The 15,798-nt window shown below is 52.0% G+C and overlaps 3 protein-coding genes across 3 annotated transcripts; 1 reads left to right on the forward strand and 2 right to left on the reverse strand.

Moving 5' to 3' along the window:
- Positions 1-566: 566 nt before the first annotated feature.
- Positions 567-2,451, reverse strand: NCLIV_058790 (Os09g0371300 protein, related; the record flags this gene model as incomplete). Its single annotated transcript, XM_003885435.1, has 4 exons — positions 567-597; positions 703-974; positions 1,112-1,507; positions 1,615-2,451. 4 exons carry the CDS (start codon positions 2,449-2,451, stop codon positions 567-569), a joined length of 1,536 nt encoding a protein of 511 aa, XP_003885484.1.
- Positions 2,452-8,165: 5,714 nt separating this feature from the next.
- Positions 8,166-12,458, forward strand: NCLIV_058800 (hypothetical protein; the record flags this gene model as incomplete). Its single annotated transcript, XM_003885436.1, has 4 exons — positions 8,166-8,831; positions 9,197-9,517; positions 10,034-10,420; positions 10,944-12,458. The coding sequence occupies 4 exons, from the start codon at positions 8,166-8,168 to the stop codon at positions 12,456-12,458; spliced, it is 2,889 nt and encodes a 962-aa protein (XP_003885485.1).
- Positions 12,459-13,987: 1,529 nt separating this feature from the next.
- Positions 13,988-15,715, reverse strand: NCLIV_058810 (superoxide dismutase; the record flags this gene model as incomplete). Its single annotated transcript, XM_003885437.1, has 4 exons — positions 13,988-14,049; positions 14,625-15,005; positions 15,197-15,238; positions 15,595-15,715. 4 exons carry the CDS (start codon positions 15,713-15,715, stop codon positions 13,988-13,990), a joined length of 606 nt encoding a protein of 201 aa, XP_003885486.1.
- Positions 15,716-15,798: the final 83 nt, after the last annotated feature.

A 15,798-nucleotide genomic window follows, 5' to 3' on the forward strand; every position in this document is an offset into this window, starting at 1 on the left:
GATGTTGTCCGGCGCGCCAATCTCCCCCAGTGTGTCTTGTGGGAGTGAGGCCAAACGCAGTTCCCTTCTCGTGGGTTGTGAATATCTTTGCACCGTTGCACTGCATGCGTTAGATTTTTTGTAATCTGTATAGTAGCTTCGTGCAATGCTTTTTAAAAATGACGCAATTTTAAGTCTGTGTTTACAGGCTCAAGGCTGAGCTTTAAACACTTTAAAAAACACCAATAATCCTTGTGGTTGGAAATATGGTTCGATTAAAACACATTAAAATGAACCTGCTCGTCACGGTCGCTCGTCTCTCCCCTTCAGTGTACTTTGCCCCGCAGTACACACTGAAAACGGGTCTCGAGTCGAAACACAGGAACCAGCAGCCAGCTGTCGCAACTCGTTACCTATGTAGCGTGTTACGTGGTCCCTTCGTTCGCGTCAACTTTATGTCACAAGTGAGAAAAGGCACCAAGCAGTGAACAATGAAACGGACTGACGATACCGTGAAATGTCCGAACAGCACATTTTTCTATCAATCTGACCGCTTTTCACCACATGAATCATCTTGACAGTCCACATCAGTCCGGTTTTCCGCTTCCGATGGAGAACCTGAAGGCATGCACACTACCTCTACAAATATTTGAAAAGAGTCAAAGAATGCTTTGCCGCCCCTTTATGGTATGCAGCTTCCTCAACCTGGGACGGCTGTTCTACGACTCACCTCCGGAGCTACTTTGCAGCTGTCGATCGTTTCGGTAGGTCTTGTGAAGAATGCAATAGACCAGCACATTCGCAATCCAAGGCCCGACGGTCATGCAGAGCATTGCCCTCGACAAGGCCCTAGCGTTGCCCTGTCGCTGAAGTTCCGACAACTCAAGGAGCTTGTGCGAGTGGCCCACATTGATGTATCCGAAGACCGTCTGGCTCAGAAAACCCACCAGTGGTGCTCCGAGAAGTGCAGCTCCAATTCCTTCGCACGTCGACACCTGAGAGCCACAGCGTACATGTGTTCACTCGATTGGTTACCGCTGTATCCACTTTTCTGTAGACAGACTGCTGCCGTGCCGTTTGTGAAGCGTCGCTGGGAGTACGCGGCGAGTGAGCAAAACTGTTTCGTGCTTACCAACGCAAAAACCGTCGCTCGGTGCTGGGGCTTCACTATTTCCGACAATATCGGTCTGTTTACTCCAACCCCGGGCCAGCCTGCGAGGAAGCCTATGAGGACTGATAGTACTAGAAAAATCCAGAACGACGATGGTTGTAGCGGGATGCAAGTCAACAAGATGGCCATGAGCCCGGAGCGAAGAAGAAGGGAGATTTGCGCCACCAGTGGTCGACCATGGTCACGAGAAAGACGCGACGCATAATCTCCCAAGCACCCCACAAAAGGGGCGACAAACATCGCTGCAATCCAGCTGGCGGATACAATGAACGAAGACCACCAGTTCGTGATGCCGCAGTATTGGAACCACATTGTACAGAAATTTAGAGCAGACCGAGGTATGCCGTTTAGTATCCCCTGCAGAGACACCACAAACGCACAATGCACACTATATCCAAGCACCCTTTCTAGTAGGCAGAGGACAGCGTCTAAAAGTGTGCGGTTTGACCGTGTGGGCGACGTACCACCAGGAGCATTGACCAGAAGCTTCCGTTCCACAACACGTACAAAAGTTCCTTGGGAGAAAACCACTTCACCCCAGTAGACTTTTGGAGTTCCTTCTGTTCTGCGGAATCCGGCACTCGCAGGCCCAGGAAGATAGCCATCAGCATTGATACCAATCCACACGCGGCGAAGGCGTATCTCCACCCTTCGGCGCCAAGAATAAGCAACCCGGAGACAGAAGTTGCGGCTTGCAAAGATATTATCCGGCCCAAGGACTGGAAGAAGTGCATCGTCCCGAAACTCGTTCCGCGACTTTCTGCGGGAACCTCTTCAGACAAAACCTTCTGAGACAGAGGCCCCATGGCTGCCATGAAAAGGCCAGTGAAGCACATGAGTGGCATCACTTGCCATGGCATCCAGACAAAGAAAAACAGTGCACTGGCCAATCCCCATCCGAGAGCGGTCGACGCAAACATCCGACGACGGCCGCAGCAATCAACTGCTAAACCCCATAACGGGCACGCGATAGCGTGCGCTATACGGGAGCAGGACGATGCTGTCCCTAGGCCCACTGGAGAGAGCCTCAGGTCAATCTCAAGCGACTTGAAACTTGCTGGCAACAATTGGTCCGTGGCACCATGGACTGCAGCGTAGGTATACGTAGACAAGATTGCTGTTCGTCCACCAGGTTGGTAACCTGTTTCCGGGCACCAGAACAATTGCTCGCAAGTGAAGCGTTTTCGCGTTCGCGCTCGGTGCGCTGGCTCCTCGGAAGCGGAGGCGCCATTTTCGCTATCTTGCCGGCCGCCGAGGAGTGAAGCACCAGACGTAAGTTCGTCAGACGAAGAAGATCTCATCTCTAAAGAATCGACCTTCTTCAACGCACACTTCGAATAGTTACCGGTCCATTTCCTGCTAATAAAGACAAGACATGCAATGGCTAACTGCCAGCTACTACGCTTCAGGGTTAACTACAAGCACAAACTAAGCTCCCGAGAAAACAGAAACATAGTCGCGTGAGTTCAGAAAAAAGCGGATGAAAAATTGTTGATAAATGCCACGATGATTCCCATAGAGCAGTATTCAAAACGAACCACAGCAACGTTGTGTCTCTACACTTCGCATGTATGCTACGCCGGCAGACACCGGAACTTCTGACGCGCGCACGGGCAAACTGTACACAAGTCTGCCAAAACAGCGCCTTCGAACGTGAACGCCCGCGTTGTTATAATGAAGACCGCTACAAGTCTGATTAACTTCATTGGTATTGTGGCTGTCTGGTCACTCTACGTAGCAGGCCAAGAGGCAGAAACTGACGGGATCGATTACGTCCCCCCTGTGCCACGCAAGGAAGTTCAGCCGGTCATAACCGCCGCAGATGGAGCGGGCTGCTGTTCCGTGGCATCGGAGGCTTCCCACACTCAAGTGAGACGATCTTGGGCTCTTTTTTTGAGGTTCTCTCCTCGTATTTTGCGCTATATCTAGGGAGAAGCTGAAAAAGAACGCGGTGGGACAGTACTCTCGCCTGCCCAGAGAACACGTTCTGACAATTTGCCATGTAGCTAAAACTCTCGGAAAGCTGGTCGATACACGAGAGTCCGCGGACGCCGTTCGTACCAAGAAAGCAATGGCAAAGCTTGTGACACAACAGCAGGCTGAGCGACTGGCTTCCAAAGCTGTGGAATCTAAAGCCAAGAAAGACTCCGACGTCGCCGAAGTGGTACGCTTTTAAGTTTAAATACATTTATGGAGGCAAATTCAAGTGAGCTGTGTGCAGGAACTTCAGGCCCTCGAAAACGAGTTAGCTGCTCTTCGTGCAGCTGATAGAAAATCCGAGCAAGATGTCGCCCAGTTAGACGAGATGCTGATGAAGGAAAAGGAAGCCGCGGTTCAGCAGGCGCATAAACTGAGAGAAAGCGTAGAGGCCGATCTGGTAAGGTTTGTCTTACCGGTGAACTAACGCGACAATTCATCCACTGATTCGGCACAGGATCTGGTGAAGAGAGAAGTCCACGAGATACAGGTGCGTCGGGTGAGAGGCGCAATGACCAAGTCACGGCAACCAAGGAGCCGTGTCTCTTCAGTCGGCGCTTCCTAGATTTCGTACACAAGATGCGGAAGCAGAGGCAAGTATTTCATGAGTCGCGGGACTTGCAGATAATCTTTCATGAATGGATGGTGATAGAGGGAGGTACAACGGGCGGCCGCAGGTATGAACTCAGCCAGTCCAGCAGCAGCGGCCAAGGAAGTGGAAGCCCCCTCTCACGGGGAGACAGCAAAGCGACAGGCAGAAGACGCAGCAGCTCAAGCGCAGAAAGCGGAGGTGAAGCGAAACCTTCTGTCAGCGAAAGCCAGATATATGCAACTGAAACTGTTCCTGTTCAGGACGGAGCTCAAAAAACTGAAAAGAGATTTCTTATTTCTGTGCGCAAGAGCAAGCGCGGGCACAGCAAACATGCTGGCAAGCTCACACCCGGAGCCGAACAATGAGGAATATTGGACTGTCACTGTAGAGTGGTATTATCCCTATACGGGAAGACTTTTTGTGGTTATGAGGGGCTGTTTCGCGCGCCTCGGCACACACTCATGTACGTGCCTTTGTTAATAGTTTGAACGCGCGACGAAGGATGGGAAATTGGCGAACCCACCACGTTTTCTTAGGACATCCTAGTACACAAGCCAAGTTAAAGTAACTTGTCTCAAAACTCTACCCCTTCCTCCATGAGTGACAAATCCAATCAGATTGCCCACAGGAGTAGGACGGATGCTGCGAACATACATTTTCCGTTTTCATGCTTTCGCTAGGATATGTATCACTTGGCCCCCTTCAGCCCCCGTCCCAATAGCTGCAGTTAGTTATGACGCGATGGGTTACTCTTGTGTATCTCGGCCTAAGAAGACCGAGCGAGCTTACAGAAGGTTTCCTTTGCAAAATGGCATGCATCAGATAGTGGCTTGTTTCGTTGGCAGCTGATGTGAGGCCACTACATAGAAGGGGGCTCATCCCGACGAAAAAAGGTATATCAGATTCGACGTCTGTTTCTTTAACGCTGACTTAATGCTGCTCCACCCGGCTGCGAAACTTAGTGTTTGGAAGGCAATCGCTCAAAAGCTGTGGTGCTCTTTTTTAGCTTTTTCAGCGTGAGGAACGTCGCCATAGCAGCTCCGGGTGACTAAGAGTTTGAGCGGTTCCAAACTCATATTTGCGTCCTCGGGCGTGGACGGGATAGAGGAACACGATCTGGGCGTGAGTCTGGTGGTCCCCGCTGTAACTGGTAGCCACCTCCCTTACTGGACGCATCGGCGTCCTGTTTATTTCAAGAACTCCCGGGGCCACCGGTATCTGCCCGTTTCGTGCCCCCACATTAGCATTGGCGAGGGCGACGCTCTATTTTGTAACAGTCGTGCATACGGTAATGCATGCCTACAGCACATTCTATGACGACCATTTACCATTATATAAGAAAAGAAAACATGTGTAGTTATTTTGAGGCGCGAAAATGCAGTGAATGTTACTGTTGGCAGGCGCAGCCACTGGTCAAGGTGAGTGTGTACACCTTGCCTCATGGAAAACAGAACTGTGTTGTCTCTGGTGAGCAACTCAGGCGTAGCCGACTGGATCAGCTTAACGTCAGTGACGACTTGGGACACAGATGTCTGTGCATGCTGTGCAGAGAGAGACAGATCATGGAACTCTGTCTCTAAGACAGAATTATTCATAAGCTTTTTCTGGGTAGTATATACTTCGAGGTGGACTACTGTCTTCTCTGGGTCTCCGTGAAGCTCCTCGGTGGAGCCGAAAGGCGCCGCGTTGTGTCCTGTCTGCGTTGCTGTTGCAAGCGCATGGCCTTGATGAGCCCCGCCAACCGATTAAGGGCACGATACCGGAAAAAAAGTGTCTGAGCCTGCAGCAATTTTCCCGCACAGTCATTGAGGTACTGATGTCGTTAGACAACACACAAATCCGCTCGCCTGGCGAAGAGATTCGCTGCTCGGCTTTAGAACTGACACAACGATAAAGATTCTCCAAAGACAGTCCCCCCAGATACTCACTAGGCAAGGAGACCAGAGGGGAGGCGTCTCTCAGCCACACTCCGAGGACAAGGCCCAGTCTCGAACCCCTACAGCCGATCACAGTGCTCGCGGGGCGATAACAGTGCTCGCGGGGCGATGCACTTGGTATTCTGTTCTAATTCATCGTGGTAAACACAGTAAGCGAATCCTGCCGCTTCATTCATAGCGTGGCATGGCAGCCAAACGCCGAATGGGTGTCGGACACGGTACGAATGGCCGCTTGGCCAAACGAGAGCGGCGAAGAGCCCGATCGGCCGCCCCTTCGAGAGATATTTTCCAGTGCATCCCATCCCCGTGGGAACCACCAGAGCACATTCGACCTCCGTCACGGGGATGTTCTGTTCAGTATCCTTGCCTTCATTTGTGCGTCACGTGTGTTAATCTAGCATTACCAGGTCCAACCACCTTCGCCCCAGAAGAGACCCTCAGCGAGCACGCAACCAACAGCTCGACAGGTTGGTACGGGATCCACGAAGAAAATGCTTTCGAGGCTAACGAAGGAGATGGACTCTGGGATCACGAGTCCAGTGCCCCTGTCCGGGTCATCCCGAGAAAGTCACCGTCAAACATATTTCTTCGAACGAGAGCATGCGTCAGTCTGTCAGCGTCGAGCAGGTACATTTTCTACAGGTGCCCAGATTAGAGACGAGCACTAAAAAATTTCAGCCATTCGTTCGGCATACTAGAGGTACGTCTAAACAGTGTAGGTCCGCGGTGAGGAGGGCACCTCGAGAATGAAAATTCGGCTTTCCAACGGGATCGAAGCCTGCGAACAGAGAAACGGCAGGTTGTACAAGAAACGCCTTGCATAGGCGTAATTGCCCAGCTGGGGAACAAAAGCTGGCCTCTGCTCGAACGCTCTCAAAAAATCCAGGACGCTGCTGTTGGCCAACCGCGTCGCTGTCGCCTTGGCTGCTAAGCAGTGTCGTCGAACAAATATCGCATCATTTGCACGCTTCCTGCTTATCTTTAGGGGAACCCAATAAATCTGCCACCTCTCCTGATGACTGTGTGTGTTACTCCACTGGCAAAAGTACCGTACAACCGGAAGAACCCGCCACACCACGAAGGGTCACCTGCCAGAAATCCAGGGACTGCGTTTGGGCCAATCTGTCGCATGGATAGTACCCCGTGAAGAACACATCAGAACGATGAAGGGTGTGGTTGCTAGGAAGCACAGTAAAGGCACGCGTAGAGTAGAAGACAGACGCGCGCCAGTCGAATACTAGTATCGAAATTCCTTCGCATCGCATGCAGGATCGGCAGGGCGCGGCTGTTGGAGAGTTTGCCTAAGAAACAGGTGAGACAGCATGTGAAGGAATCCATCGTTCTTTATTGTCCTCTGATGCACAATTTTACGGTGCTGTCAAAAAAAAGAGCTCTTATGTTTGCCTGCCTTCGTGTGTACTGGCGGTGTGCAGCGTCACCATTGCAAGGCACCGCATGCGTCCCATCGCTGACTATCTCCCAGTAGGAAGACCTCTCTCAGTCTCGCCAATTAGCAATTTCTATTCCCTTCCATTGTTTCATACAAGGTCCCCTGACTCAATCACATTGCCGCCTACCGCTTCCTGGGCATCGCAATGCCAGCCGTGTAACCGACTCTGCAGCCGGGTGTCTCGCATGCAGTGCGAAATGCATGCACTCCCCGTGTCCAGCATGGCTACATGAACGGGCCCCTGCTACGAGCGAATGTATCGAGAGGAAATAAAACAGTTTCCTCCCTGGTTCCGGAATAGGCAAGGTCGGAGGAGAATATACATGAGGCTGAGACAACCGCGGAGCTGCTGGCATGCGGTGTTGCGCTCGTCGGCCGCCCTGCATTTTCTGAGGCGCGTGCTGCCAGCGAAAGGCTGCCTTATTGGCTGCCTATATTTCCTTTTGAAACTACTGACTGGGACGTGCTGAATATTCTCGTATGTAACATCAATCGTGTAAGCCCCAGTAAGACAAAAAAATCAGAGTGAATTTCAGGAACCCGTCGGCCTTAGGAACTCCTCAGCGTACACGAAGCTCTTTCTATGCATGCGTGATTTGCGCGGTACTCGAGGCTCCCGCGTTTGCACGGTCCCGTGGTTGGACAGAAAGCTTTCACAGCCTTGTCCTGCACTCCCCTCGCGCCACGAACCTCGTATCGCGCATGTGGACCCCACGTGCATAACTAAACGCACGTCATTTCCCTGTAAAGCTAACTTTGCTTCCATCGCATGCCCATCGTTCTATATGTCCAAGTATTGCGACAAGATCAGGACTACATACATGTGTACGCTTGACCGTTTCTATCTTTACATCTGCATATCATCTTATGCGCACTGACACATATGTATGCATATACATATCTATACTTGGGTGTATAAGCATGTAAACGCCGCCTCAAACCTGCAGTGGACTGATATCTATCTATCTATCTATCTATCTATCTATCTATCTATCTATCTATATATTTATATATGCATAAATCTGGTGACTCTCTGTGGTCGAAAGGGCACTTCACTATATGGAGAGTATAGGTTCTGCCGATCTGTCTCAACTTGATCCCGACTGTATCGTTCTGGTAGAAGATGATACCAGTTCTCGGGGATCTGGAGTGGTGGAAGGGCAACGCCTTGGTGCGCTCGCTTCCGAAAGAGTCCAGCAAGAGGAAGCCTCTCTGGTGGAAGACCAAGTTACTGAAGAAGACGCGATGTCTGCTCCCTCAGCACGAGATGATAACGAAGCAGCTATCAAGGGGCGTCTGCGAGAGATCAGGCAGCGGCTCGAAGACGTGGAGTCTCATATTGCTATTCTGAAGACAGAACGCGTGCAACTGAGGGAAGAAGAGGCGGATCTGACGGCCCAGCTCAAGAGAAATCGTTCGTGTGGTGCACAACGGTGTACTTCCGGTTCTGGTGAACAGAGCCCTCAAGAGCCGGACTGGTCGTCGCGCGACTTCCCCTGGACACCTGCTTTAGAGAAGGCCGCGCTTCGGTTCTTTGGAATCCAAGACTTCCGATTCAATCAGAGAGAAGTGATGAATACCGTTCTCTCCTCCCGTGATGCTCTTCTTATCATGCCAACCGGAGGAGGAAAGAGTCTCTGCTTCCAGTTGCCGGCTCTGATTCATGGCGCCTCCAGTCACCTGACGCTCATCGTCTCTCCCCTGCTGTCTCTCATGGCCGATCAGGTGGGTTCTCTTGAACTTGCTGGAAGAGCTCGTGGATATGAAAAGGTCTAAATTGGGGCGCTGTCGCCATATAAGGCCACTGATGCATATTTGGAACTGTGGGCGGGAGAATTGTAGATCCCTTTTTGCCGGGTTTTGAGAACAGTAAAACCCGGAGTCGCAGCAGAGAGCTGCCTAGACTTCATGGAAGTGCCTCCGACACATGTTGCCGCGTTGCTATCGTACATTTTAGTTACGTGGGATGAACAGTTCATTTGACGCAAGAGCATCCACTGTCACCGAGACTCATGCGAACGACTGAGCACCTGGAGGCTTCCGAGATGGCGCCAGACTCGTGCAAAATCCCTTGGGTTTTTGTCGTGCAGGTCGCCGCGTTGCGGGCACTGCGACTCCAGGCTTTTTACTTGTCGGCGACGAGTTTGAAGGATGAAAAAGATGAAGCCAGCGGAGTGCTGAAGAGCTTGGAGGGAACGTCTGGCTGTTCCCAGACACAGAAGAGACAAAAAACAGAGAAGGTGGCCGCCGTCTCACCCGACCAGTCTTCGGATGAACCCGGGGCTGTGTTCTTGTACGTGACTCCGGAGCGAATCGCAAAGAGCAAGAAGCTTATGTCTCAGCTTGAAAAGATTTATGCTGCGAAAAATCTTGCTCTGATTGTCGTTGACGAAGCGCATTGCGCGTCTCAGGTAAGCGATTAACACGTGACTCATCTAAGGAAAATATTTCCGAGATCTACATCACACGGACTGGTTTCTTGCTTCTTTAAAGTTGACCGTTCGGATCGCTAAAGTGCGAAAACGCAGAGAAAAGTATCTTTTTTACGTTCACACTGCCGGTGTCGTGGGCTTTGTCAGTCCTCTCATCTCCGGAGTGTGCCCAGCCACTGCGACCTTCAGCAAACACAAAAAAAACGCGACTCCTCGCTTTGCGGCTTGCCGTGTGAGCCAGCCCATCTATCAATCGATACTTTCTGTCGTATCAGGGTGGAAGAGACCTCAAAATCAAACGTTTCTTTGGCTGCAAAGTTGTATGGCATCCACTAAGGTGGTCGGCTACAGTGCTGTAGGCCTGTGGTTTCTCGTGAAAAATGGATTTAGTACGGATCCCTTAAGTGGTCCCAAGATGTGTTTGTGGCTGTATGTAGCTCTCGTCGCGACATCCTCTGTTGTGGTATTTGTGCTTGCCTGTTTTCCTCAACGCAGTGGGGACACTCTTTCCGACAGGACTATCGCCAGCTGATTTTGCTCAAGACGCAGTTCCCACGGGTGCCCTTGCTGGCACTCACCGCGACGGCAACGCCGCCGGTCGTAGACGACATTAAAAAAATGCTGCACATTCCGCACAGCCGAGTGTTTCGATCACACACGAACCGGGCGAACCTGTTCTACCACGTCGTCCACAAGCCGAAGACAAGCGAGGAGCAGATACGACTCATTGCAGACTTCATCAGGGCCTTCAACGGCCAATCGGGAATCCTCTATTGCCTTTCGAGAAAGGAGGCAGAAATACTGTGTGTGGCGTTGAAGCACGACTTCCAAATATCGTGCGCCTTCTACCATGGTGACCTCGACGCTAACAGTCGCCTCGAGGTGAGGATCGCTCCTAGGCTTCTAGCACACTCTTACAGAAGGCTCGTTGCCTCGAAAAAACTACCGTGTGGTGCCCCGCGGATCGACACTCCAGGATGTTGTGGCCGGCGCACCGGTATTTGTTTCGCAAGACTACTCAGCGTCTTTCTTTCCGCACTGCGGTTTATACGCTACAAAACGGGACACGATGTGGGGAAGAGGACCAGCAGCTGGTCGTGCTTGCGAAGGCCTTCGGAAGCGGGCTACTGCAGGCTGCATCTGGCCGGCCAGGCTCCCCCGTACGCACCTCTGAGGCGCCAGAGTCTGACGGCGGCCAGCGCGCTCAGCTTTGGAACTGGCGATGGCGTAGCAGTCGATGTTTCTGCCGCATATGCCGGCACTCCTGCAGGGTCGGCAGTCGGAGGACAACAGAGGAGTCCGCGTATGTGAAGAGACTCGTATCCCCTGTGTCGGCACTTCACAGCGTTACGATCCTTGATGTTTGCGCATCCGCCCTGGCGCGGCTGCGTGTGTGTGCGTGCAGATACACAGGCAGTGGTCGGCAGGATATGTGTCTGTCGTCGTCGCGACTGTTGCGTTCGGCATGGGCATCAACAAAGCGGATGTACGGTTCGTTGTCCATCACTCCCTGCCAAAGTCCGTAGACAACTATTACCAAGAAACCGGAAGGGCGGGGCGCGATGGAAGCCCGGCCCACTGTCTGCTGCTCTACCGTCCTTCCGATGTCAGCAGGCAGTCTGTGATGGTTTACTGGGAACCATCTGGCCTGCGTCTGCTCTACGAAATGGTCCGTTTCTGTTCGGGGCTCGAGCCGCTCAGTAGTGACGCCTGGCGCGGCGGCCGCTGCCGGAGAGAAGCAATATGCGCGCACTTTGGCGACGCCGCCGTTTCGTGTGAAAGAATGTGCGACCGGTGCGCGGTGACGCAGCTGTCTCCGGGGGAGCGATCGAATGCCGTTGCAGTGGATTCCACTTCGGCTTCGAGGCAGGAGACAGCGGTGAAGAGAGTGCCCGAGAGGACCAGAGGAGCGCAGCAGAACTCGGGAGAAGTCAACGTAGGCGCTCTCCGGGAGGCCGTCGGAATGATGTTTCGTGTGCTTGAAGGAGCAGACGAGAAAGAAAAGCAGGCTGACGCTGGAAAGATGACACTGCTGCAGTTGCAAACTGAGTGGAAGAAAAAACTGAAGCGCAAAGACTTCGGATCTCGTGCATTCCCCGCAGATGCCGACGTCCTTCAGGCTATCTTGGTCAATCTTGTCTGTCTCGACTACCTTTCAGAAACATTCTCTCATACGCCGTATAGCACGAACTCATACCTGCGGCTCAATCCAAAAGCTCGACGGTGTCTCTGCCAATTACACTCTCATTGTGCCGATGAGGTACTTTCTGATATTGACGCTCGCATCTTGGCTGGTAGTCCCGGATTTTTAACCAACTGGAACGACTGCGGTCCTGTCAGAGGTCCACAAGGCCATCCGACGAATTGTTCGCCGTCGCAGAGCCGTAAAAAGCGGGACGGGGGGGCGACCACAGACGGAGACTGCGGTGCCACCCTGAAGAAAACTGACCTGCAATTTGGGAGAGGCTCGAAGTACACTGGAGTTATCCGGTCCACTCTCGAGCAATTGGCGATGAGTATGGGGCGCCAGAAAGGCGTCTACGCATCGTGCGTCCTTGGCAACAGCGAAATTGACAGGCTTTGTCTCCACCTTTGCGGTGAGCGATCAGATGCAACTCGTGTGGCCCAAAGATATGCAGAAGGACGCAGCGCGGAAACAGGCGTGCCTTCTCAGCAAACCGGAACAGATGACGGGGCCCTGTGCCTCGAGAGTCAACGCGCGGCTGGAAGCTGGGCGGCAACTTTGCAGGCCGCCGCATTGGGAAGCTCGGTGAAACTGCCTCCTCCGGAAGTGATACTTGGGCCAGTGCTCGCGGCAAGAAAAGTCGAGCTATACGGCGACGACATTGTCCGCGCTTGTGTTCAGTCCTTGCGAAAGCAACCCAGCAACGCCCTATCCTGTCATATTTTACAGGGGTAACTTTGCGGCACGCTTGAGCATCCATTCACGGTGATGCTGCGGTCCAGCGGGACCGGCATCAGTAACCATCCTCATTGAGAAACACGTACACCTAAAAGCGTACGCGGCTGTGAACAGACTCGAATTTGCTCACTGGTGGCACCTGCTTTGTTATTGCAGGCTTCACCGCTTTCCTACCTCTGACAAAGGTGGCTCACTGGGGAGACTCTCGATGTGCGTATGCAAGACTATCTCCGTCAAGAGCTGCAAGTGGTCTCCCATTTGTGCAGTGCGGATACAAGTCGCATTATTCGGCGGGGGAAGTAACATCCGGAAAGTATATACCCGGTCACAATATATAGTCCAAACCACATGTGAACTGCAGCTGAGTAAGACAAGCCGTAGGAAATCAAAGGGATGCTAACCGCAATTCACACAGCCTTACTCGCAATGTCGACAGACGAATCTATGGACTCTAGTGGACTTTTCGCGACACGGAGTGAAAAGAGCTTGGGAAACTGTTCTGACTTGCCCTCTTTTATATTCACTTAACGGAAAAATGCTGCAGCCTACTTGTTGGCTCCAACACCGAAAATGGCACAAGTAGTACAGCTCCATTTCTCTGAAGTATGTGACTTCCGTACGGTTATCGCAAGGTCTCTCCTGGCTTGGCAGCGAAGTGAAGGCAAGGGCACACGTTAGCCGAAGGGTATACACTCAGCCATTCTCATCAACGGCGCCCGGTAGAATGGTAGAGGAAGTTCGTACCCACAGCCCTCGGGCGGTCCAGTGAGTTACATTGCACTGTATAATCCGCCACACGCCAAATGCGATGTTTATTCTGCATGTTTTCGAAGATCTCTTCTTCCCTATTTTGCATTTGGTATTTGGTTTTTGTGTCAAGCTACATGAGGCTTGTGATACGCAGCTGAGAATCATCCTGGAATTTTGTTTTGGCAAACAAGGCCGCAGCTGCGAACACGGTTGCGCTTCCGACGAGGCCCCAGAAGCTTCAGGTCTCCGTGTTCGTTTTTCCGGGCAGCACGCGGTATGTCGGCTCACTTTCCGTACACAGTTATTGACCGTCACGATCCTGTGACGAAGGTCTGAGGCATCTACCAACGTACGCAAACACCAAGGCACGTTTGGGACGACCCTGACATCGTTGCATCATTGTCTTTGCACATTTACGTGGCTTGCCGCGGAATGCCACACGACAGATGCATCACGAACAACACTGGACTTGCGTGTACATCCGACAGCCCACCATCGGCAAACTACCCGACGGACCCGAGAGAGCCACTTGCGTCAAACGCTCGCGCGGGCACAGTGGGATACTCTCTAGTTCGAAACGGAGGTACTTCAGAAAGGCAATACAAAAGTTGAGCACACGGCCAAGTAAACGGTGTGTCTTGCACCGCAGCCCCGACGTTTCCTAAAGAAATAACCCAGCAACCTGTTCAGAGAGGTCGGCCGCCCCGGAAGACCAGTCTCTTCTGTTAAGAGCGAAACAGACAGACAACCGTATATTCCTGTTTGGCAGTGTCATCTTATTTCAAGGCTTCCTCCAAGTTCTTGCTGGCGAAGTCCCAGTTAACAACCTCCCACCATGCTGCACGCAACACACAAGCACGCGCACACGTACACGAAGTGGATGTTTCATGCCACAAAATGCATGACCTCACACGCTCTATACGGAGACGTGGAAAAAAATCTGCTGGCATCTTCTGAAAAAAGCCCCTTCTGTCTCGCCCTCCTGTAGTTTCAAGATTCCACGAATTCCCGAAAGATTTAATGAAAACAGCAAAACGCCTTCTTCAGAGGCACGGACCGAGACGTTTTGCCACTGGAACGGCCACCTATGAGTACCGTCCTGGCTTCCGGGGGAGCTGGACGGCAACTATCAGTTATCTGCAAAAGGTGTTCAAGCGCACAACCGTCACCAAGATATTCTATTTTGTAAGTGACGGCCATTACGTGCCGAGGTAGGAATGCGTGCAACTGGCATGCAGCAGACATGTGCTCGGGGATGTAAGCCCGTCAAAATTCTCGTGAGGCCAGAAGTCCCACCGAAAGTGTTACGTGGATTAAGGCAGACAAGAGGATACGGACGTGAAAGCACCGCCGTCTTGGAAACTCCCGTTTCACATTAACGTTGAACACCGGCATCTCGTGTGTAGTGCCTACCTTTGATGTACGCTGGTCTGTCGTTCTTTCTGTCCAGATAGTAGGCATGCTCCCAAACATCACAGCAAAGAAGCGGCACCTTCATCTGCTCCGTTATCGGCGTGCACGCATCATGCGTCTGCTCAATGCCAACTTTCTTGCCCTGTTTGTCCCAGACAAGCCATGCCCATCCTGAGCCAAAGTGGCCAGCGGCAACCTTCGAAAACTCTTCCTTGAACTTCTCAACAGACGTGAATTCCTTGTTTATCTCGTCCAGAAGTCTCCCAGTTGGCTTTCCACCACCACCTGCTGTTGGCGGCTTCATGCTGTTGAAGTAGAAAGTGTGGTTCCACACTTGAGCTGCATTATTAAAAATTGCTCCAGTAGACGAGCGGACCACCTCTGAGCCAATACACACACACGCAAAACATGTTGAAACAAGAAAACGGTGCTTTCCACCATGGTAGAAACGAACGGGGTTACTAGCACAAGTCGTTAGCCGTCGCCATTTCCACAACCCAGAAGAAGCCAGCTAAGCTGAAAGCGCGTCAACACCGCCAGAAAACAATATACTGGCCATAGACCCAACATACCTTCGAGAGTCTTTCCCGCAAAAGCGGTTCCTTCAATGAAGCCTGGAAGCAATGGATTCCACAGCCATAGTCAAAGTTGCATCTCATTCCCAGATATCAGTTGGTTCCTGGTTCTTCATTTCCAAAAACTCCAACAGCTAAAGGAGATGGCTAATGATGGCTAATGCAGTCATTTCCAACCTCTGCACGTAAGTCACCAGGCATGCAATACCAATCAGATGTGTGTCAGACCCGCCTAGGGCGCTTGCAATCAATGTTGTGGCCAGAGAGCAGCGTGTGCAGCTCGTGTAACATGTGCTTTGCCCTCGTGCTACTAAAAAGACAAGAGAGGAAGCACGAAAGTCGTCACGCAAGGCTATACAGCACGTGAATAGTGACTGATCTCGACCAGCCCTCACCGTTCAACTTAGCGACGTAGCCCGCATGGTGCTTGCCATGGTGAAACTGAAGTGTGTCCGCGCTGATATGGGGAGCAAGCGCGTCATACGCATATGGGAGAGGGGGCAAAGTAAACGCCATGTTGCCTTAAAAAGAGGAATAACGTATCACGAACAATAAAGCACTGTCAAAAAAGTGCAGCTCCACACTCCTGTCTAGGGTTG

This window comes from Neospora caninum, chromosome XI (genome assembly GCF_000208865.1).
Source record: "Neospora caninum Liverpool complete genome, chromosome XI".
Taxonomy (NCBI): domain Eukaryota; phylum Apicomplexa; class Conoidasida; order Eucoccidiorida; family Sarcocystidae; genus Neospora; species Neospora caninum.